The sequence below is a fragment of the Chrysemys picta genome, chromosome 2 (genome assembly GCF_011386835.1).
Source record: "Chrysemys picta bellii isolate R12L10 chromosome 2, ASM1138683v2, whole genome shotgun sequence".
Classification (NCBI taxonomy): Eukaryota; Metazoa; Chordata; order Testudines; family Emydidae; genus Chrysemys; species Chrysemys picta.
The window spans coordinates 16,355,247-16,379,470 of NC_088792.1; the positions used below are offsets into that span (position 1 = coordinate 16,355,247).

Genomic DNA, 24,224 nt, shown 5'->3' on the forward strand with positions numbered 1-24,224 from the left:
GTTATAGGTGAAACCGCGTTATATTGAACTTGCTTTGATCCGCTGGAGTGCGCAGCCCTGCGCGCGCCTCTCCTCCCCTCCCCGCGAGCACTGCTTTACTGCGTTATATCAAATTTGTGTTGTATCGGGTTGCATTATATTGGGGTAGAGGTGTACCTCTCTACATTCTCACCTTTTATTCCTACCCTTTGTTTCCTATCTTTTAACTGAAGTGCCTGGCAGTGCTTTCAGGATCATTAATTTACTTTAATGACAAGCCTTTTGTTATCTTAATCACACTGCCTCTGTTTATAAACAAAGTCCCTGCCTCAAAGGCTGTGCTGCTCACAGCTTCTGAACTCCACATATCACACTCAAGCTGTTGCAGTTAAGAGCTCAGTCCGGAGGTAGGGTGAGTTGATCTCCCCTACAAAACTCAGGGGGGGGGCTAGATCCCTCCCTTGGCCCCGCCCAATGGCACCCCTGATTGTGCGGGAGACCTGAAAACCTTTCAAAAGTTTTGCCTTTAACTCATTCTGGGTAAAGATAACAAAGGGAAAGGATTGTAGCTGCACTGCATTTTAATCCTTTTGTTGTAAAAATGCATTTTTTTTAAATGAAAGAGCTGAACTTTTAGCAACTGCGTTGGTAATTTAGTTTCTGTTTTCCATATCATGTCTCAACCTATTCATAATAAGGCACACAGTTCTCTTTTTCGTTCACCTCCCCCACAGGCAAACAACTGTGGAAAGGGAGCTCAAGGACTCTGCAGGACTAGTGCCATTGTCTGGCTATGCCAGACAAAAGAAAGGAGGCACCAGGTGTGGTTTAATTAGGCTGCAACTTTATTCTCTTAAAATATTTGGGAGTACCTGGCAACAATTTGTACAGTACAGGAAGGAGGAGGGTCACCTCCCTGCTATACCAGATGTATAGGGTTACCATCTGTCCGGGTTTCCCCGGACATGTCCAGCTTTTTCAGCTTTAAATGGCCATCCGGGGGGGGATTTCTAATAAAGTAGAAATGTCCGGGATTTCCCCCTTCCCCTCATGCAGAGTGCAGCGCGGCTGATTGGATGGCTGGGCCTGATTGAAAGCCGCTCGCAGCCACTGGGGCCTCCAGCAGCCAGAGTCCCTCCCCCTCCCCCACTACCTCCTCCCCCACAGAGCAGTGCCACAGTGTTTGGCTGCACGTGGAGCTCGCAGCTCTCCCTCGGCCTGGTGGGGGGGCAGGCAAGGGACAGGGAATGGGGGGGTTAGATTGGTTGGGGGTTCTGGGGGGGGCTGTTGGGAGAAGGGGGTGTAGAGAGTGGTTGGGGCAGTCAGGGGACAGGGAGCAGGGAGACTTAGATAGGGGGTGGGGTCCTGGGGGCAGTTAGGGTGGGGGGGGGTCTCAGGAGAGGGCAGTCAGGAGACAGGTAGGGGGATTCTGACGGGGGCGGGAAGTGGGAGGGGACGGGGCTGTGGCGGGGCTAGGGCGGCACCCCGTGTCCTCTTTTTTGATTGTTGAAATATGGTAACCCTACAGATGTAGGAGCCCCAAACCTCTTCCTCAACTCCTTTAAAGGGTGCTAGGAAAAGGAGGGGGGGTTGCTTCCCCTTGTACGAGATATAGGGGCCCCAAAACCCCTTTACTCAGCTCCCTTAAGGAATGATTTCCTTCCAAGCCTTTTCCAATCCATGTTATCTGATACCTGAATTCCTCCCATACCGAGTACCTGCACTGGACATCCACAACAAGTTTTATGTAGTAAGTTGCGACATTATAACCTAACCCTCTTACTCTACCCCACTGGGTCTCAAACCAGCTGTTGGAAAGATGACCCCCCACACACACACCTTGGTCAATCTGTCAGTGAGGGAAAAATTCCTTCCCAGTCCTCCCGCACCCTCCAAGGAAAAGAGCAACTAGCATAATGTCCACACCAGGTCAAGGGGGAATCCGGTCCTTTTGCCATATTCAGGGTGGGTGTATGCTGCCACCTTGATCCTCATAAAGAGGCCTCTGCAGGGTTGCATGGGGTATAAATATCCTCCCACTCGTCCAATAAGCAGGAAGGGCAGTGCAGTTACTTTCTCCTGACCTGGGAACAACTGCTTCCTGCCCTTCCTGTCCATCCCTGTAAACATTCCCCTTTCTTCCCACCCATTGTAAGAAATTCTTAAAGGAGCAACACCCCTTTTCTTCCCATCTAACTGGACAAAAAAAAACCCTTGCATGAAGCTTGCGGTGGACACATTCTCAGTATTAAATTTTCCAAAGGGGGTAGGAGCAGAAATATGTCCAGACACCTTCAGAAATTCCTACTGGGGCAGTACACCTCACAGGGCTATGTGTCTATGCTGTAGTGGAGTCCTTAGTATACAGGGAATACCTCAGTAATGCCAATCATGTTACAATGTTGTGAGTCAGCAATTGAAAAGCTATTTTACATATGCACGCAGCACGTGCCCAATACTATGGGCTGAATCCTACAATCCTTTTTCCTTAGTTGGGCACCATTCCCATTGAAGTCAATGGGTGGAGTGAATAAGGACAGCAAAATTTGACTCTACGTTAATGCAATATCAATGCCCAGATTTTAACCACAAATTTCAAGAAACTCAGAGTGAAAGGCAAACGAATATTAAATGAACATTTACAGTGCTACACATGAGCATGAGAGAGTGTGAAAATGAGAGACTACTTGGTGATGTAGTGCACTGTGGTTATAAAGGTTTCAGCAACCCCAGTTTTGGTTGGCTACATTAATAATGAATGGTGAAGACCAAGGGTCAGCAACCTTTAAGAAGTGGTGTGCCAAGTCTTCATTTATTCACTCTGATTTAAAGTTTTGCGTGCCAGTCATACATTTTAACGTTTTTGGAAGGTCTCTTTCTATAAGTCTATAATATATAACTAAACTATTGTTGTATGTAAAGTGAATAAGGTTTTTTAAACGTTTAAGAAGCTTCATTTAAAATTAAATTAAAATGCAGAGCCCCCTGGAGCAGTGGCCAGGACCCGGGCAGTGTGAGTGCCACTGAAAATCAGCCCGCATGCCGCCTTTGGCACACGTGCCATAGGTTGCCTACCCCTGGTGAAGACAATACCAGGCTAGACAGAGCATCCCAAATGAGTGTCAGTAAAAGCTTTATACCACACTAATTCTAATTCAATTCAGAAATGTTATAGAGAGTTTTAAATGTTTTAGTAATACTATTTTTCATAGGCCCTCCACCTGTAAAAGCCAGGCTGCCATAGTTAATCATTAATTCCTAGTGAGCAAGCCTTAGAAAGGGAGAGAAAAATATGACTAATTAATATATGGAACCTATAAAAATTATCTACTTAAACCTAGCCTATGTCTGATCTATCTACCTATTAAGCTTTTATACCATGCTTATCACCATGGTAGAGAAGCATTTATTATCCGTCTTCCTTCCACTCCAGCCACGGGAGCTGAATCAGTGAGGTGAGTTTGCCTATTGCACCATGTTAAAGTGTGTATCAGTGGCTAGTGCTCGGTGCTGTACACCAATGCTTCTTCCAGTGCAGCTGTGCTGATTTATGCCAGCTGAGAATCTGACCCATTGTGTCTGCCCCTGGCACTATTGACTCCAGGAGCTGCTACCCGACTGCTGGCTGTGTCTAAAAGGTGCAATAGAACCATTAATTTATAAAAAATTAAAACATTGAGTGCATTGTACAAAGATGTTTAGAGATGATTACTGTCTGCTCAGCCTTGTGTATTCAAATGACTAAGCTTATAGGAATAGGGATGGCCCAGGGGTTAGGATGCTAGCCTGGGACTTAGACGATATGGGTTCAATTTCCTGCTCCATCACAGACCTCCTGCATGATGTGTTTCTGGTCCCCTCTGTAAAATGGGGGTAATGGCATTTCCCTCCATTACAGGGGGCTGGTGAAGATAAACACATTCAAGACTGGAAAACACTCAGATGTTACAGTAATGGGGGGGGCCATATAAGCACCTTAGATAGACAGGAACGAAGGATTTGTCAAGGTGAGCAATGCATATATTAAGGTAGTCAGTCAGATCTCAATTCCTGGCAATAGAAAAGGTTGTAAAGATGGAACAAAAATTAATCTGTGTATTTTCCTCTTGAAAGTCAGAGAGATGCTTACAGTGTATGGGAGTAGCTTCCTTTTTCACTCCCCACTCAGTAAGAATTCAGGCTGTGAATATCATCTGTGGCTGTAAAACCCATTTACTTCGTGTTTGTTCGTCTGACCAGTAATCTCAAATTCCATTCAATCTGCACAGATTTCAGTTGTTTGCCTGATAGCAACAACTCTTGACTATGACCAGCTGGGCGCTATGAAATCTCTCAGAACACTGAGGGCATTGCGGCCCCTCCGAGCCCTGTCCAGATTTGAGAGCATAAGGGTAAGGGTATCTTTTAGTGTCTATCAAGTATGAGCACTTTTAATGCTGAGCACCTTCTAACTTTCCTTACAGGAAAATAACATAGAATCTTCTCTTTTAGGTGCTGTGTGGGGATCCAGATAACGGTGACAATGGAAAGAGTCACACAAATTATATACATAATTCTTTTAAAGAGTCCATAATAAACTCAGATCCAGTGGCAGGTTAAGGGGAGATTTTTTTAAATTGGTATTTAGGATTGATAATTCAGTCGACCATGGCAATCTTAAAATCTTCTATTGTTTTAATAAATCATTGGCTCTTGCAGGATCTTAAAGTGATTCATTGGGAGAGCACTAAATTGTAGCATTTACATGATTTAATAATACTTCTAATGATAGATACACACACACCTCTGTCAGCTATAAACTAAATAGAATGTTGCCGCCACAGAATAGTATTTTTATAATTGTAATCTCCCCTTTTTCTGACCAAAAAGGTCCTGTTCACATTACTAGGCACCTGTGTGCTTCGCTAGAAGGAAATAGACTCTATTTCTATGAGTTTACATTAAATTGGAACAAAGGCTTTATATTCTGAAGGCATCATGGAAAGAATTGTGTATATATCTGGATGTTAAAACTTCTTTTCTTTTTGCATTGATCTAATTCGATATCTTCCATTTAGGGTATTTCGTCATTGTCCCACTAACAGGTTTTTTCTTTTCAGGAAGGAAAGGCAGAAGAGAAGTAAAATGGTAGGATTGTGCTAATAGCTTGGACTTTTGCTTTATGTCTCCATTCAGGTCTCTTTAATAAGCCTCATAGCTAACTCACTTGGATACTCCGAAATGGGTCCTATTAAATCCCTTAGGACTCTCCGAGCTTTGAGACCATTAAGAGCATTGTCACGATTTGAAGGGATGAGGGTAAGAGTAAACAAAGCAACCATCGAAGCCCATCTGTGTGAACATCAAGCATGTAAAAGGGCCATATTTCTTTGGTTTTGTTTTCATTATGACTGCAAAGGAAATGAATGATAATGCTGCGTGGGGAAAAAACCACCTCCATTGTATTGATTGCATTAGTATAGCTGCAGCTTTTACTCTCTGGTGGATTTCATGATAAGCTAATCCCGCTGCATAATTTGTCATACTATGTTTTAAAAACAACTTTTTGGCTGAGGTAACATCTGGCTAACAATTGTCTCTTTAATTATGAGGCACATCAGGGAAAATAATTTTGCTACAGGTTTGCTCCTGCTTCCAAATTTTATTAAAATTAGAATCAATTACAAAGTTGTTGAGGACTTTTTAACTAATAAAGAAAATGAACATTAGAGGCACACTATGTATAGAAAACAAATGAGCAAATTCACAAAAACTTTCCTCTAAAGTATTTGAATTTTAATATAGAATGCCAGGATTAGCATTGTAAGCATGTGACTTGTGTTCATTGTTCTATCTTGCATGTCTATCCTCTCCCATTTGCATTTTCTTGAATGTATGGCTGTATCCACCAGTATCATACATATTTATTTGTGCTTGATTAGCATAGCAAGTATGTTTAAGTATCTGGAGTTGGGCTTTGTTCTTTAAACTATTTTTATCATGCATGACTATCAAATGACAATAGCTGCATTCTGTACCAGTCAAAGGTACCACTAATACTGTAGATCACAAGGCAAAACAAAACAAATCTCTGTATGGCACAACCTGTAACATTTGGGAGTATATAAGGTACCAACTTAAGCACCACTTCCAAGATTTCTGATTCTGATATATGTAAAATTACATCTGTCCTATCTGGAGACACCAAATCCCTAAACTATGTCAAGGAAAATGGTACGGTGTTAATAATAAAATCAATTTGGAATATGGCGTCTTTTGCCTCTAGATCACAAGTTCAAATTCAATATAAGTCACTAGCTATCAAAAGTCTATACAGTCCATGTGCAACAAGTTGGTGGTTTCAGCTGAAGTCCTAGTGGTCCAGTTTCCATATCATAATCATGCCATAGTAAGACAGCCAGAGGACTGAATGAGCCTAGAAATTGAGCTAACCCTATAAGTAGTTAAGTACATTGGTGGAGCAGTGTGGGGCATCCAAATTTGAACTGTTTTGGTTCAAAACACTGCATTCTTCTTAGTGAACCCAAACAATATCGGATTTTAAAGAGTATTCACACACAAAACAGTGCATAGGCTTAAGCTGCCAGATCCCCAGCTGGTGCAGCTCTACTAAAGTTAATAGAACTACTTCTGTTTACACCAGCTGAGGATCTGGCCCCATATTTTTATTAAGTGTGGGTTGTGCCATATATCCAGCTTCATCTACTACAGGCCACATTGCTTTACCACATTCAGGAGCCCTAGCAGGAAATATGGTGCAACTGAGAGGGACAAAGATCTGATCTAGACTCATAGTTGCACCAGTTTAGCTAAAGGTGTGATTTGTGCGTGGACATCTTAAATTGATTTAGACCTGACTTACATTGGTTTAGCTTAAGTTGGTAAATATACAAGCTCAATCAAAACCCATATAGCCAGTTTTAAAGTATTATAAGAATATCCATACATAAGTTTGTATTGGTTTAACTAAATGGTTGTTAAACCTAGCAACTTCTGTGTGTAATCCAAGTCCAAAGTATGGGGCATTTGAGAGGCTGAAAAACTGAGAGAGTCGAGAAACACTGAAGGAAGGTTGGGTGGGATGTTTACTGAGAGCTGGAGAAGAAGTTGGTTTGCTGTAAACCTGCAGGAGAAGACCATTTTCTATTACATCAGTCCCAGAAATGCTGTTCCTAAAATGCCCATATTCAGGGGTATCCCAGGTTTTCTGACACAAAGTTCTTGTTCTCCCTACCCCGTAGATATAGTTGGAATGTGTACAGTCTTTGTGCCTCCTTTTTCTGAGCTATCAGAGGTACTGAATTAGCTTGTAAACTATGATAAAGTATCATTGAGAATACGTTCCACTGGAAAATCAAATTATTATATTTTTAGCATGTCTAACCATACTTACCATGGCTAGGGACAGTAAGACCTTTCATTATTAGGAACTCATATGCTCCAGAATGCACAAGGAAAATTACCAGAGGAGATAACATTAAATAATGTTAATGTTGAGACGCAAACACATAGAGTAAGGAGATGATAATAGTTTGTGTTTGTGTAGTGCCTTCAGTTAAGGAGCTCAAAGTACTTTGCAGAACTAAGATGTAAGCAAGAAAATTCTCATAGGGTGCTTCACTAAACTATATTGTGCCTAGGCTTTGAAGTCAATTGGTCCTGACTAAAAGATAGAGAGGTAGACAGGTGATTTGGGGCCAGTGAATTAGAGGCATTGATAGGTTTGGAGGGGTGGTGTCTGCAGGGTCCCACCCACACAAGGGCTCCAAGATTGCATGGCAAACGGACCTGTCATGACTAGACTTCAGAGTGGCCAGGCCCCATGCCCTCCACATCCCATTTCTTCCTGTCTGGCAATGGGCTGAGTTCCAGTGCAGGCAGAAGAAATCCTCAGCTTGAACCAGCCCAACAGAGGGTTCTAGAAGTTAGGAGAAAACTACTTTCCAGCTATCCAAAGAGAAACCCTGTGGAGGCGGCCTCCCACAGGGAAACTGCAGCAAAGCCTTCGGCTGGTGCCTAGGGGTAGCCTAATGGTGCATGCACAGCTGCCAAACCCTGCTGACAAAAACTGTCTAACTGATAGATCTCAAAAAGTAATTGTAAATGGGCAATTGTTATCCAGTGATGTAATGTTTCTAGTGTGGTCTCAGGGATCTGTTCTTGACCCAAATCTATTCAATATCATTATCAATGACCTGGAAGAAAATATAAAATCATTGCTGGTAAAGCTTGCTTATGGTACAAAAATTAATATAGTGGTCAGTAATGTTAAGGATAGATCAACTATACAGAGCGATCAAATGGGAAACTGGGCTCACTTGAACAACATTCATTTTAATACAGCCAAATACTGCAGATATCTAGGAACAAAGAAAATAGGGCACCCTTGTACTAAGGGGAACTGTATCCTGAAAAACAAAGGTTGAGAAGGGCTTAGGGGTCATAGTGAATAATCCACTGAACATGAGCTTCCCATGTGATGTGATGGCTAACAGAGCTAATGTGATTCTCTGAAGATAAGCAAGGGAATATCAAGTAGGAGTAGGGAGGTGATATTACCTCTTAATAGAGCATAAGTAAAGCCATTACTGAAATACTGACATTCTGGCATCCACATTTAAAAAGGGACATTGAAAAATTGGCAAGGGTTGGAAAAGAACTACAAGAATGATTCAAGGTCTGAAAAATCTGCCTTACAGGGAGGGATTTAAGAAGTTCAATCTATTTAGCTTATCCAGAAGAAGGTTTAAAAGGTGACTTGATCACAATGTATAAGTACTGACATGGGGAGAAGAGTTCTAATAGCAGAGGGCTATTAATCTAGCAGACAAAGGCATAATGAGATTCAATGGATAGAAGCTCAAACTCATCAAATTCAAACTAGACATAAGGCACACATTTCTAACACTGAGAATAATTAAACAGTGGGACAATTTACCTAACAGTGTGGTGGCTTCTGCATCACTTGAAATCTTTAAATCGAGATTGGATGCCTTGCTAAAAGATATGACCCTAGATCAACCAAAAGATATGGGCTTGATGTCGGAATTACTGGGTGACCTTTTCTATGGCCAGTACTGCACAGAAGATCAGACTAAATGTTCACAATGGTCCTTTCAAGCCTTAACATCTATTGGGCAGATCATCAGCTGGTGTAATTGTCCATGAAGTCAGTAGAGCGATGACAATTTACGCAAACTGAGGATCTGCCCCATTATGAATCGGTGAAAGGAAATGTTGAAGATTTAGAGCAGTGGTTCTCAAACTGTGGTTCAGAACCCCATTTTAATGGGGTCGCCAGAGCTGGCTTAGACTTCCTGGGGCCCAGAGCTGAAGCCAAAGCCTGAGCCCCACCACCCGAAGCCGAAGCCTGAGGGTTTCGTCCCTGTGTGTTGGGACTCAGGTTACAGGCCCCCTGCCTGGGGCTGAAGCCCTTGGGCTTCAGCTTTGGCCCCCTCCTCTCCCCGCCTGGGGCAGTGGGGCTCAGGTGGGCTCAGGCTTTGGTCCCCTCTCCTGGGGTTGTGTAGTAATTTCTATTGTCAGAAGGAGGTTGCAGTGCAATTAAGTTTGATAACTCCTGATTTAGAGCACCTCCAGATGCCAAGTAGGGCATTGGGTGGCAAAAGGCTACCCCTAACAGAAGTTATGGGGAAGGAGGTTTCAAACATGGCCAATAAGATATTAATGGGAATTCAGTGTCATAAAATCATCTCTTATAGATGATTGTATTGTATATGTTATTTCTAGACATAACAGAAATTTGGTCCTTTCTTTTGCAATGTTTGCGTCTCAACTTTAACATAAATTCTTAATAGTTTCGTCTGTGTACATATTCAAATCCTTAATCAGCTATCACTTGCACTGATGTAAATTAGGAGTAGCTCCTTTTAAATAAGTGGTATTATGTTGGTGTAAAATCAGTATAAGTCAGAGGAGAATTAGGCCCTTCATTAATAATTCATTCAAAGAGGTGTTACATGATTCGCTTCAAGTCTTGTGTCATATTTTGTTATCTACACTACACTGAACATAATTCAGCACAAGGAAAAAAGGAGGATGCATGCATGACCATCATTTGTATTGTCTAACTTGCATGATTGTGTTCTGTTCCTATGCATGATCATTTGCACTGTAATCTCTCTATCTCTAACAGCCATAATGTTTTTGTCTCTGTCACACATAGTGTAGTTGCAGTAATTTGGGGCCAGCATGGTTGGACGTTGAACAAAAACATCATATTAAAGAGCAAATGAAAATTATTAAGATATCTATTTGGGCAGTATTCCAATGATCATTTGCTTTGTAAATTATTTTGCATCTTGGATTCCAAAATAAGAATTGGGTTAAAACTATAAAGTTAAGAATGCACTAAATCTAAAAGTGAAAGATAAAATTAGCAAAAGGGACAGTAGTTGTAAAAAGTCTGCATATGGCAAAAATAGGTAGTCGGTCTTGCAAAAGATTTGCTCCTTTCAGAAATGTGCAAAATATAGTTCCAGGACTTGAAAGAGTTATGTAATTGTTAGGGCTGTCAATTAATCGCAGTTAACTCACACGATTAACTCAAAAAACTTAATCGTGATTAAAAAAATTAATCGCGATTAATCACAATTTTAATCACACTGTTAATAAAATACCAATTGAAATTTATTAAATATTTTGGATGTTTTTCTACATTTTCATATATATTGTATTCTGCATTGCAATTGAAATCAAAGTGTATATTATTTTTTATTACAAATATTTGCACTGTAAAAATGATAAACAAAAGAAAGAGTATTTTTCAATTCACCTCATACAAGTACTGGAGTGCAATCTCTTTATCGTGAAAGTGCAACTTACAAATGTAGAATTTTTTTTGTTACATAACTGCACTCAAAAACAAAACAATGTAAAACTTCAGAGCCTACAAGTGCACTAAGTGCTACTTCTTGTTTAGCCAATCGCTCAGACAAACAAGTTTGTTTACATTTACAGGAGATAATGCTGCCCTCTTCTTATTTACAATGTCACCAGAAAGTGAGAACAGGCATTTGCATGGCACTTTTGTAGCTGGCATTGCAAGGTATTTACATGCCAGATATGTTAAACATTCGTATGCTCCTTCATGCTTCAGCCACCATTCTAGAGGACATGCTTCCATACTGATGATGCTCGTTAAAAAAAAGTATTAATTAAATTTGTGACTGAACTCCTTGGGGGAAAATTATATGTCCCCAGCTCTGTTTTACCCGCATTCTGCCACATATTTCATGTTATAGCAGTCTCGGATGATGACCCAGCACATGTTGTTCATTTTAAGAACACTTTCACTGCAGATTTGACAAAACACAAAGAAGGTACCAATGTGAGATTTCTAAAGATAGTTACAGCACTCGACCCAAGGTTTAAAAATCTGAAGTGCCTTCCAAAATCTGAGAGGGATGAGGTGTGCAGCATGCTTTCAGAAGTCTTAAAAGAGCATCATTACAATGCAAAAACCACAGAACCTGAACCACCAAAAAAGAAAATCAACCTTCTGCTGGTGGTATCTGACTCAGATAATGAAAATGAACATGCATCCGTCCGCACTGCTTTGGATTGTTATCGAGTAGAACCCGTCATCAGCATGGACGCATGTCTCCTGGAATGGTGGTTGAAGCATGAAGGGACATATGAATCTTTAGCGCATCTGGCATGTAAATATCTTGCGATGCCGGCTACAACAATGCCATGAGAACACCTGTTCTCACTTTCAGGTGACATTGTAAACAAGAAGCGAGCAGTATTATTGCCTGCAAATGTAAACAAACTTATTTGTCTGAGCGATTGGCTGAACAAGAAGTGGGACTGAGTGGACTTGCAGGCTCTAAAATTTTACATTGTTTTATTTTTGAATGCAGTTTTTTTGTAAATAATTCTACATTTGTAAGTTCAGCTTTCATGATAAAGAGATTGCACTACAGTACTTGTACTTGTAGGTGAATTGAAAAATGCTGCTACTTTTGTTTTTTTACAGTGCAAATACTTGTAATCAAAAATAAATATAAAATGAGCCCTGTACACTTTGTATTCTGTGTTGTAATTGAAATCAATATATTTGAAAATGTAGAAAACATCCAAAAATATTTAAATAATTGGTATTCTATTATTAACTGTGCGATTAATCGCGATTAATTTTTTTAATCGCTTGACAGCCCTAGTAATTGTGTATTTTCTTCAGTGTACCAGAATAAACTGCCTGTTCTAAATGTGTAAAATCATTTTACTGTGCTCTTTTATCCTTTCCAGAACCACAAAAGTAATGGTGAAATGAATTTGATATTATTGGCTTGTCAGAAAATTGGGCACTAATATGATAGAAAACAACTGACATTTTCCATAACCAGATTCACAATTTAATAAAATTTCATTTTTGCAGATCGATATCACTTTGTCTCAGTTTCAGAAATGTGAACTGAGAAGGGGAAAGGCTTAGTGTCTGCATATCAGATTCTAATCTTGAAAGCATGAAATAAACAAGGAGACAAATTCATATAGTAAAGTCTGGAATCTGTAGAAAGTCTGCCAGTTTACTTTGCATTGGTCCTGCAAAGTAGTGGCAGCACCTAGAGTAGCTGTGGATATGTAAAAACTGTACAAGCCATTAATATAGTGTGAAAAAATACATTTTGTGACAAAGATTTTTCTTGGGAAAATGTCTTTCATGTTATGCTTAGCATGCATCAAAGGCTTTTACATTTTGGATGGTGGTTTAGAATGCTGAATAACATATATATATATAAAGTGGTTGTTATATTAGCCTTATATTTTGGAGTGCATGTTGATATTGCTGAATTTTTGTGGGGATTATAGAATGCATATTGTATATTCTATTTGCATTGTTTCAGATCTATATTGCAAGCATTGACTTTTGTTCCTATGCCAATTGTTTATAAGTACCTTAAGTGACTGGGTCCTTTCTTATACAATATTTGTATGTGTAGTTGTATATATGGGTTTGCACACTAATGCTGCCTGGAGCCGATGGGTCTCTGCAGAAAACAAAATTATACAGAGTTTGGTATAGTATCGAGTGGGATAATGTGAGTCAGATATATATTAAATCAGGGTGTGTTGGCTGTTTTAATGCTACACACTGTAGAGATAGGAGTAGGTAAGGGATTAAATTGTAACAGTAGATCCTCCATATTGGCGGTCAGATATCCTCCATAGGTGCCCTGCTCCAAGAATTTCAGTGACTCCACTTTCTCACAGTAATAATGGCTTCCAATCAATGGTATCTTTGACAGATGAGACACCATTGGATCAATTACTACTCAGATAATTGATGCCCTTCATAGTTAGGGTTAAAATTTCATGTATTGTGCAGGGGGCCTGAGTTCAGAAAGAGATTTAGATACTTTGCTGCTTAGAAAGAAGCTTCTCTTCCTCTCTCCTGGTCCCTTAACCATTGTGAGAATATTTTTTGTGCCCCGTTGACCTCTGATATAATGCTTAACACATCACTAAACATAGGGTACAATATGAAGCAGGGAGAATCCTGAGAGGTACTGCTACCTTGCCCTGTTATGAACAACAATTGGTTGCTAACTGGTTGTATGGGTGAGATACTGATACATTATTTTTTAAGGTACAGAAAAGAAGTCTTAAGTGTTCTTAAATTTTTCAAAATAATGGGGCAGATCTTCAGCTAGTTTTAATCCAGTTTACATCAGCTGAGGCTTGGCCCAGGTACTTTAGTGTACAAAACAGCTTCTTAGGGATGTGTTCATGTGAAGGCCTGCAGTAATTGTATGCTTCTTTTTTTTCACTTACTTAAGGTGGTTGTGAATGCCCTGTTAGGCGCCATCCCTTCCATCATGAACGTTCTGCTCGTCTGCCTCATTTTCTGGCTCATTTTTAGCATCATGGGAGTGAACCTGTTTGCAGGAAAGTTTGGAAAATGCATTAACAAGACAGCAGGAGATATGCCTTTAGACTCTAAAGTTATTAATAACATGAGCGAGTGCATACTCTATAACGTGACAGGCAATTTTTACTGGACAAAAGTTAAAGTCAACTTTGATAACGTTGGTGCTGGTTACCTGGCTCTTCTACAGGTGGTAAGTTCTATCAAAAACACTTTTTCTTGTTAGGTAGATATCGAGTGGTCCAGGGCTGGGGCGGCAGGGGGCACGGGGGGGGGGCAGAGCTGGGGTGGCAGAGGGTGCGGGGGAAGAGTCCAGGGCTGGGGCAGCAGTGGGTGCAGGTGGGGGCCAGAGTTGGGGTGGCGGCAGGGGGGGAAGAGCCCAGGGCTGGGGCGGCAAGAGGTGTGGGTCGGAGGAGAGCCCAGGGCTGGGGCAGCAGGGGAGTGCAAGTGGGGGCCAGAGCTGGGGTGGCAGGGGGTGTGGGCGGGGGAGAGTCCAGGGCTGGGGCAACACAGGGGTGCGGGGGGAGCCCAGGGCTGGGGTGGAGGGCACCAAAAAACCAAAAGCTGTCTCTGTCCCTACCATTCACAGCAAGCTGCAGGTTTCAGTTCCATACTCCTTCCCCGTCCCTTTCCTGTTACTAGTGGCTGAGGGAATGCTGGGAAATGTAGTTCTTTCCCTGCTCCAGGGCTGGCTCTATAGGCAGGGAGCTAACCAAGGAACTACAGCTCCGAGGGCTCCCTGTTGGTTCTCAGCTCCCATGCTGGATTCTTGCGCCCCTGCAAATGTGCCGCCCCAAGCAACTGCTTGCTTTGCTGGTGCCTAAAGCCGGCCCTGTTTCCAGGGGTATACTCCACGCACTTCTCTTTTAGAGTCATCCTGAAGGTGCTCAAGCCCCAAAGGCGGATTTGAAACCATTTTGTTCTTCTTCCTGTTTGTAATCCAGAGCAAAATTGAGTCAGAGTTCCTACAATGAAAGCAGCACTGTGTGCAGGAATATGTGCCAGGATACAGTTCGTTGGCTTTACTGAACCTGTGATGGATTACCAGTGTTCCGGTTAAACCTTAAGTGAAAAAGGCCTGATTCTCCTCTCATTTACACCCCTGTAAATTGGCAGTAACTCAGATGAAGTCAGTGCAGGTAATACTGGAGTAAAAGTAGTGTGAGGGAGGAATTCAGCTCAAAGTCATTTACTAAAATCCTCTGATCACCTAGTAAAGAAGTCCCAAAGTTGTCATCCAATGACCACAAGCGGTCTGCAGAGGACATGCTGTAGAGATCTGGCTGCTCACATGATGCTGGCTCCTCCTACTCCTCTCTTCCAGCTGCTAAATTTACTTAAAAGACAGCTAAATACCATGAAGGCCCAGATCCTCACCTGCTGTAAATCGGAATAGCTCCACTGAAGTCAGTAGAGCTTGGCCCTTTTATACCAGCTGAGAATCCTGCCTTTCATGTCTTCTGAATAATGCTTTTTCATGTAAACTCTTCCTGTAGTTGTATGAATGGGAGGAAGTGATCCATACAAAACGGGAGACAATCTCTATTAAAATGCAGTCAACTCGGTGAAAAGGTTTGACCCCTCCTTGATATACTAGCATCCAGATATGTTCTGGAGTGATTATATCCGAGCTTCATCTACTAGTTCTTCTTCAAGTCGTGTCCCTATGGATGCTCCTCTTCAAATGCGTATGCACCTCTTGAGCCTTTGATCGGAGATTTTCCGCTAGCAGCATCCTTCAGGCTGCGTATCCATCCTATAGATCCTCATGCCACACACCAAGGCTATAAAGGGCTGCTCTGCAAACCATTCTCAGTTCCTTCTCAACTACTTCAGCCTGAGACAGAGCCCTAGCATATCTGCTTCGAACATGCCGTTGCTCACTTCTTGTTTATAGTTTATTACTATTTAGTATTAGATACAACAGTTGTTAGTAGATAAGTAGTGTGAGGATTAACTTTGTTCCTCTCCTTTCCTTCAAGGACCCTTACTCTCTGGCAGGGCATGCCTGGCTCTCCAGGATTCAAATGTTTCCTCTCTTGTCAGGAAGCTATTCTGGTTAGCGACAGCCACTCTAAGTGTGTCTGCTGTCTGGAAGAGTCACACATCTCCCAGAAGTGTAATGTCTGCCTGGCCCTTAAATCCAGGACAAGGAAGTACCGGGAGATCAAGCTGAGGCTGCTAATGATGGAGTGCTCCCTTTGACCCACTTCAGTCAGGTCAGGAGAAACTCCTCCCGCCCCCACCCTGGAAATCTGTCTCTGGGCAGATCCAGCACCCCTTTGATCTCAGCACATATCTTCCCATAAGAAAGGGAAGATTCTTGAGGCCTCAGTGAAAGCTCCCAAGAAGAGGAGCTTTGACTCCCTCCCATAAGATATGCTCCCAAAAGACCTTAGTCCCCTGCTAAGTGCATGATATCAGAAGCCTCGATCTCTCAGCTTGGTACTGTAGAGGTGAAAGACTCTCGGAGATCCAAGGAGAAACATGGCTCTGACAGAGTCCTGGTACTGTCTACAAGGGACAAAGAGAATAAGGATAAGCACTCCTCCAGACCAATACCACTGTGCACTGCTCCATTTTTGGTACCTCCCCAGTCAGGACCCTGGGTACTGTGCAAACTGAAGCATCAGACACTATCGGTGCCTACTTCGGTATGCTCTAAGAGTACCATCTCCTTCTGTTGTCAAGCACATTGGTACCAATCCTCCACTCGGTACCACAGGAATTTAGATTCTCAAAAGACTTATCAGTGGCGGATGAACCAAAATCTCCACTTTTCATGGGTACTGAACACCTCTCAGTACCGAGCCGCCGATCTCCAGACTACCGTTACTCTCCAGTACTTCCAGACTTTCCACCTTGTTCTATTAATACCCACCAGTTGGAGGATATTGAAGAGGAAGAGGGGGACCTCCATTCAGTCTCTTCCATCTCAGTGCAGTGTTCTCCTACCCACCCATACAGGAACTGATTCTTTGACACGCATAGGGAAGATCCTCATGCATAATACTAAGGTGATGGGACCAACCATGGATGCTACCCCCTCTCCTTTATGGACTCCCCCAGTGGCTATATTGGGGTCCCTGGGCTGCGTACCAACAGCAATTTGCCAAAACACCAACTCAGACACATTGGAAAGCTAGAGATATTTGATCCTCTTCTTGCCAACTGAGACCCCAACATGAGGAGACATTTCAGGAACAGGAAGATAAAGAAGCCACCTCTCAAACTCCTATCTCTTTATTGTCTCCAGATTAGACCATGATGCTTCCACCACCATCCATGGCCAATGATTTCCAGCAATTTCGAGACCTTATAAAGCAGGTAGCCAACATTCTTCAAATACCACTCAAAGATGTCAAGGATTCACAACACAAATTATTTGACATTTTACAACCAGCGACACCCACAAGACTAGTATAATTCATTAATTAGGTGCTCTTGGACCCAGCAAAGATTGTTTGGCAAACACCCGCTACCATTCCACCAACTTGCAAATTGGCAGATAAAAAATATTATGTCCCCTCCAAGGACTCCAAAATTTTATTCTCCCCCATCCCCCTCCATGTAATTCTCTGGTGGTGGATGCAGTGAATGAGCAGAGTAAGCAACACTACTACAAGTCTGCCCTGCATGACAATGACCAAAAGTGCTTAAGCCTCTTTGGACAGAAGTAATATTCATTTGCGACCCTGCAATTTGAGATCACAAACTATCAGGTAGTCATGGCTAAATATAATTTCACAAACTATGATAAATTTATGGCCTTTATTGATCATCTTCCACAGGAACAGAGGAAACAATTTCAGGCCATCATCATGGAGGGGCCAGTTATTAGTCAGGATGTCTCTTCAAGTGTCCTTGGATGATGCAGACACCACTGCCAGGTCCATTTTTATGGTGGTAGTTCTGAACAGGGTGTCATGGCTTTAACTCCTGGAGTTCCAATGAGGTCTGAATCTCCCCTTTGATGTTTGAAAGTTGTTCTCAAAACCACAGATGAGTCTCTTCACACACTAAAAGACTCCAGGGTCATGTTAAGATTACCAGGTATATGTAACTCCTACAAAAAAAAAAATTTGAATAGGTCAAAAACTGCCCAGAGATCTCATCCTGATCAGTTCTCTGGGTTTCACAGATCTACCAAACCCCCAGGAAGAGACATAAGTTCCAGAGAAAAGAGCTTCTCATCCTCCTTCTGCGAGTACCTAGTGATCATTGAAACAACAGTTCTGATGGGTCAGTCAAGTGCCCGAATCCTCCCACACCTCTAGTTTAGCAGCTGCAACCCTTTCCCCACTTCCTCTCTTTCCCATTTCCAACATGCTAGGAGGTGGGTCACTACAGACAAGTGGGTCATAGAGGTCATAACATCAGGCTACTTTATCCACTTTACATCTCTCCCTCCCTCCCTTGCATTTTCCTTCCCCATCCCTCTTTAGGAATTCCTCTCACAAGCTTCTACTGAGACAAAAAATAGACTCCTTAATTTAGAAGTGAAAGAGCCAGTTCCAGCTCCTCACAAAGGAAAGGGGTTCTATTTGAGGGTGGAAACCCATTTGAGATCTAAGACTACTAAACAAATTTGAAAGTCTCAAAAGTTCAGGATGGTGACACTGGCAGCTATAATCCCTTGACTAGAGGCAGGAGAGTGGGTTTTGGACCTCAGTCTAAGAGACGCCTATCTCCATATGGCAATATACCCATCTCACAGAAAATACCAAAGCCTTACAGTCGACTAGAAACATTTTCAATAAAGAATACATTCCTTCCACCTCTTCTCGACTCCAAGGGTGTTCTCAAAGGTCCTAGCAGTAGTGTCTGCTTACCTTCTTTGGGAGGCAATTTTAGTCTTCCCGTACCTCAATGATTGACTGCTCTAATGAAGCGGTACTGTCATCCGCTCAGACAGACCTTTCCCTTTTCCAAGAACTGGGTCTTCAGCTCGATGTAAGAAAATCCACATTAATCCGTGCACAGAGAATACAGTTCATAGGGGCATACTTGGATTCATTGACAGCCAGGATCTACCTTTCCACTGACAGATTCATAACTTTATCAAATCTAGTCAGAACCATTCAAGGGAGTCCTTGAACCTCAGTAAGGAACTGTCTACATCCCCTGGGTCATATGGCAGCTTACACCTTCATGACCAATCACACCTCGGTTGCTTCCAAGGCTGGCTCAGAACAATCTGTTCACCAACCAGCGACAGTTTGGAGAAGCAAGTTGCAGTTCCCCTTCATGTAAAGGACTCCCTTCACTGGTGGAAAGATCAACTGGATGTTGGTGCAGGCATTCCTTTTGTTTGCCCAACTCCAATAATAACCATGACAACAGGTGCATCCCTGCTGGGATGGAGAGCTCACCTCAAAATACTCACGGCTCAAGGCACATGGTCACCTCAGGAAATCATTCTCCTCCTCAACCTTTTGGAACTCAGGGCAATCAAGAATGCTTGTCTCTATTTCCTACCCCTCATCAATGAGGATCATGATGAACAATGTGGTCTGCATGTTCTGTATGAATAGGCAAGGGGGAGCAAGATCCCCCTCCCTGTGCACCAAAGCAATAAAGTTGTGGAACAGGTGTATAGCCTCTCAGATCCACATTTCAGCCATCTACTTCCCAGGAGTTTAGAACACCACAGCCAATATTCTCAGCAGGCATGTCTCCCAGGATTATGAATAGGAACTGGAGTCTCATATTCTCCATGGTATATTCCTAAACTGGGGACTTTCAAAGATGGACTTATTTGCTAACTCCAGGAACAAGAAGTGTTTTCTGTTTTGCTCAAGAGGCGATCTAGGCCATCACTCTTTATCTTGAACAAAGGGACTCTTCTATGCATTTCCTCCAACACTGCTAATACTGAGAGTGATGAACAAGATCAGACAGGACAAAGCTAGGGTAATCCTTATAATATCGATCTGGCGAAGACAAGGTTGGTATCGTTACCTGCTTCAACTGTGCATCCCTCCAGTGACCAGAGCCAACTAAGGGGGATATGATAGAAGTCTATAAAATCATGACTGGAGTGGAAAAAGTAAATAAGGAAGTGTTATTTACGCCTCATAACACATGAACTATGGGTCACAAAATGAAACTAATAGGCACCAGGTTTAAAACAAACAAAAGGAAGTATTTTTTCACACAACACACGGTCAACCTGTGGAACTCCTTGCCAGAGGATGTTGTGAAGGCCAAGACTATAATAGGGTTCAAAAAAGAACTAGATAAGTTCATGGAGGATAGGTCCATCAATGGCTATTAGCCTGGATGGGCAGGGAGGGTGTCCCTAGCCTCTGTTTGCCAGAAGCTGGGAATGGGCAACAGGGGATGGATCACTTGAGGATTAGCTGTTCTGTTCATTCCCTCTGGGGCACCTGGCATTGGCCACCATCGGAAGACAGGATACTGGGCTAGATGGACCTTTGGCCTGACCCAGTATGGTCATTCTTATGTTCTTATGCTTCCAATCAATCCTCATCTCCTTTTCCAAGATGCAAGTCATTTACTTCATCCCAAGCTAGGGATTTTCCACCTCAGGGTATGGTTCCACGATGGTTTGCAGGGTTAGAATCTACCTGCTCTGTCGAACTAAAAGTATTACTGAACAGTAGAAAGGCTTCAACCTGAATTACTTACCTGCAGAATTAGAAAAGCTTCAACCATTGGTGTCAGCACCACCACTCATCTCTGAATCCTCATTGCTCTCAGCTATCCTAGATTACCTATTGGATCTAAAGAAATCAGGGTTATCGGTTAGCTCGATTCAGGTTCACTTGACTGCAATATCAGCTTTTCATCCTCCAGTAGAAGGATTTTCTGTATCTGTTCACCCTATGTCTTCAAGGTTTATTAAGTGTTTGAGGAATCTCTACCCCCAAGTTAGGGACCGCACTCTGACTTGGAACCTCAACCTGGTACTGGTTGAGTACCTGGTACTCACAAGACCACGATTAGAACCAATGGCAACCTCTTCCTTGCTTCACTTATCCATGAAGACAGCATTTTTAGTAGCGATCACATCGACCTGGAGAGTCAGAGACATTGGGGGATTGGTGGCAGACACCTTAACTGTGTTTTTCAAGGGCAAGATATCTTTATGCCCACACCCTAAATTCTTATCAAAGTTACTCTGGACTTTCTTCTTAACCAGTTCATTCCCCTACCAGTGTTTTTTCCAAAACCACATAAGTCTCAAACTCCTCCTCCCCCCGAGAGGAAGGATATCTAGGTTTAGCACCTTTGAACTGCCAAAAAACCGGCACCTCCCCGCAACAAGGCAAGCCCACTGCAACCCCAACTCACAACCAGAAGGCAACTCTGCCATCCCTCCCACCTTCAACAATCACTTATAGTATCCAGAGAGATAACATAGATATTGATAATTATCAATACATATTTTTTTCTTACTTGACTTCCTTGCGACATTCAGGCTAAAATGCTTTGTCTTCCCTTCACTTCTCTGTCAGTGGTGACAACACCATCCCTTCCCAGGCACTCAGACTGGTAACCTGAGCGTCACCTTCAGCTCGACCCTCCCACAAGAATACACATCAGACTGATTTGCAACTTCTCCCTACATAACTTCTCCCCATTGAAGGTTTCCTAAATGAGATGGGTATTAAATGGATTTGAAGAAGGGGAAGGCATACACTTGGCATGGGGACATGGAAGGTGTTAAAAGGATCTGGCTGCTGTGACATCAGGGGTGCCTTGAAGCTCAGAGTGGGAGAAGGAGACAAAAGTAGAACTATGTTTACAGGGAAGGCCAGAACATGGGAAGATAGAGGACAAGTAGCAGAAGAGAGTAAAGATGTATGTCTATATGTAGAAGACTTGCACTTATCTCTAAGATGAAAAATAGCATCATTTAAAAGTAAGGGTCACCCCAGATATTTTTTCATCTTTATTGTAGATTAAGTGATTTAGCTTCACCTTCTCACTCCTACGCCTTCCCAGCACTTGAATTTGCTTTTCTGAAGGCAGTGCTTCTTCTCTGTAACTGACTAGAAGTTCTGGATGTCTATGCTGGGATAGCACTCCTTTCTCCTTATTTGCTTGTCCCTATATATATATTCTCCTCTTGGTGTGCATATGCCCCATGCACTTGAGATTGGATCCTCAACAATTGCAAGTCTTTGACAAAGAAATCCATCAGTCAGCTGAACTTGCTGTTGCTGCCATCAGGGCCGGCTCCAGCTTTTTTGCCGCCCCAAGCAGTGAAGAAAAAAAAGAAAAACCCGATTGAGCTGCCGCCGAAGAGGAAGAGAGGGAGTGAAGGACCCGCCGCTGAAGTGCCACCGAAGACTGAAGCGGAGCGATGGAGTTGCCGCCTAATTGCTGCTGCAGACCCGGACGTGCTGCCCCTTTCTATTGGCCGCCCCAGGCACCTACTGCCTTCACTGGTGCCTGGCTGCCATCATGTCATCCTCAGCCAACAAAGCCGTGGTCCCATCTGCTCAACCACACGCTGACAGCTACAAATCCTTTCAAGACCTCCTTCATCAGATGGTGTATACATTAGACATTCCAACTGAGGTAATGCAGGAGAAGTCCTATAAATTGTTAGATATCTTGCACACCTCTATGTCAGACAGTCTGGCTATGCCAGTATATGAGGTACTCTTAGACCTGTACAGTTTCTGTGGCAGATGCCTGCATCTATTCCTCCAACATGTTAAAAGGTAGACAGAAGGTACCAGGTTCCATTTTCCGGATCTGAGTATTTATACGCTCATCCCATACCTTGCTGCCCAAGAGAGGATGAGAAAGCAGAGCTCTAAGACAACACCTGTAGGAAAAGAGCCCAAATGCCTGGCTGTCTCTGGAAGGAAGAGCTACACTTCTGCCAGCTGTGAGCATTGCCATTTCCCAGGCACTCCTTGCCATAGATGATTACATCAGTTGGCATAAGGTGTCAGACTTCACAGACAACTTACCACAGGATTCAAGGGAAGACTTAAGATCCTTAATTGCAGAGGGTCAGTTAAGAGCTTGGACCTCCTTACAGGCAGCAATTGATGCATCAGACAGAATAGCAAGGACAATGGCAACAGCAGTGATGACAAAATGGGTGTCATGTTTACGATCTTCAGGGAAGCATAGACTGCTATAAAGAATTTCCCTTTTGGGAGTTGTGACCTTCTCAGCCACAAAACAGATGATGCATTACACCCTTCAGTTTAAAGGTCTCCCAAGCTACTCTTAGATCCCTGGATGTATACACATGATAACCCAGAAGGAAACAGGTTATACATCCCTATCCTTGGCAGACTTCTTCCCCTCCCTGTATCCTCCCTATCACAGGCCATCAGAACGCCTTGGAAGAAACAAAGATTACACAGAAGATTACACTGCTTCTTCATCAGCACCAATGAGAGCAGTTCCTACCTTGAGACTGCCAGTTTGATAGTTTAGTGAGTCGAGAGCTGCACAGAACCACACCCAAAGGGTCTGTACCCATGACCTACCCCATTTGGGAACCGTTTTTTATTTTCAAGATGCCTGTACCAATATCACCTAGGACTGCTAGGTCCTGGAAGACCTCCAGGTTGGATATTCAATCCAGTTTCAAGCTCTCTCTACTCCTCATCCATCCTTCCTGTCCCTTTTCAATGACCCCTCTCATGAGAGACAAATGCAACAGGCGGTAGAGGCTCTGAGAGCAATAAAAGTGCACCTCTTCAATACAAGAAGAAAAGTCTTTGTTCCCATTATTTTTTCATCTCCAAGATCCTATTCTGGATCTTCATTTGTCAAATCAAGTTCAGAATGGTAACCCTTGCCTCAATAATCCCACCCCTAGATCCACGGGACTGGTTTGCAGCTCTCAAGCTCCAGGACATGTATTTACATATTTCACGTCACCTAGGACACAGGAAATAATTAAGAGTTATAATAGGGATTTCTTATTTCTAATACAAGATCCTCGGATTATCAACAACCCCCAGGGTTTTCTCAAAATGCCTTGAAATAGTAGCAGCTTATTTAAAATGGCAAAGAATACAATTATACCCTTGATGATTGGCTTGTTGAGGGAGCTCACCTCAACAGATAACAGACTATGTTCATCACATCCTACAGTTCTTTTCCACTTTGGGACTCAAGATCAATGAACTAGAAGTTATCTGTGGTGCCCACCCAGAAAACAGAGTTTATGGCAGCACTTCTATGCTCCACAAGAGTAAGAGTATACTTACCTCAGCCAGATTTGAAGCCACTGAAGATCTCAACAAGTCAGTTGCCAAAACAACCTCATATAACAGTAAGAATGTGTCTGAAATTATTAAAAAGCAACAGAGGGTCCTGTGGCACCTTTGAGACTAACAGAAGTATTGGGAGC

The 24,224-nt window shown here is 42.7% G+C and overlaps 1 protein-coding gene across 6 annotated transcripts in view; it reads left to right on the plus strand.

Moving 5' to 3' along the window:
* The window catches only part of LOC101946771 (sodium channel protein type 5 subunit alpha-like), a 323,447-nt gene that overhangs the window by 287,259 nt on the left and 11,964 nt on the right, over positions 1–24,224 (plus strand). For 4 of the 6 annotated variants that reach the window (XM_065582695.1, XM_065582697.1, XM_065582700.1 and 1 more), the window contains 2 exons: positions 4,248–4,370; positions 13,782–14,063. In XM_065582695.1, coding sequence (XP_065438767.1) covers positions 4,248–4,370; positions 13,782–14,063 — 405 coding nt within the window. Of the gene's footprint in view, positions 1–4,247; positions 4,371–5,154; positions 5,278–13,781; positions 14,064–24,224 lie in introns of all 6 variants that reach the window. The other 2 variants (XM_065582696.1, XM_065582701.1) reach the window with 1 other exon arrangement.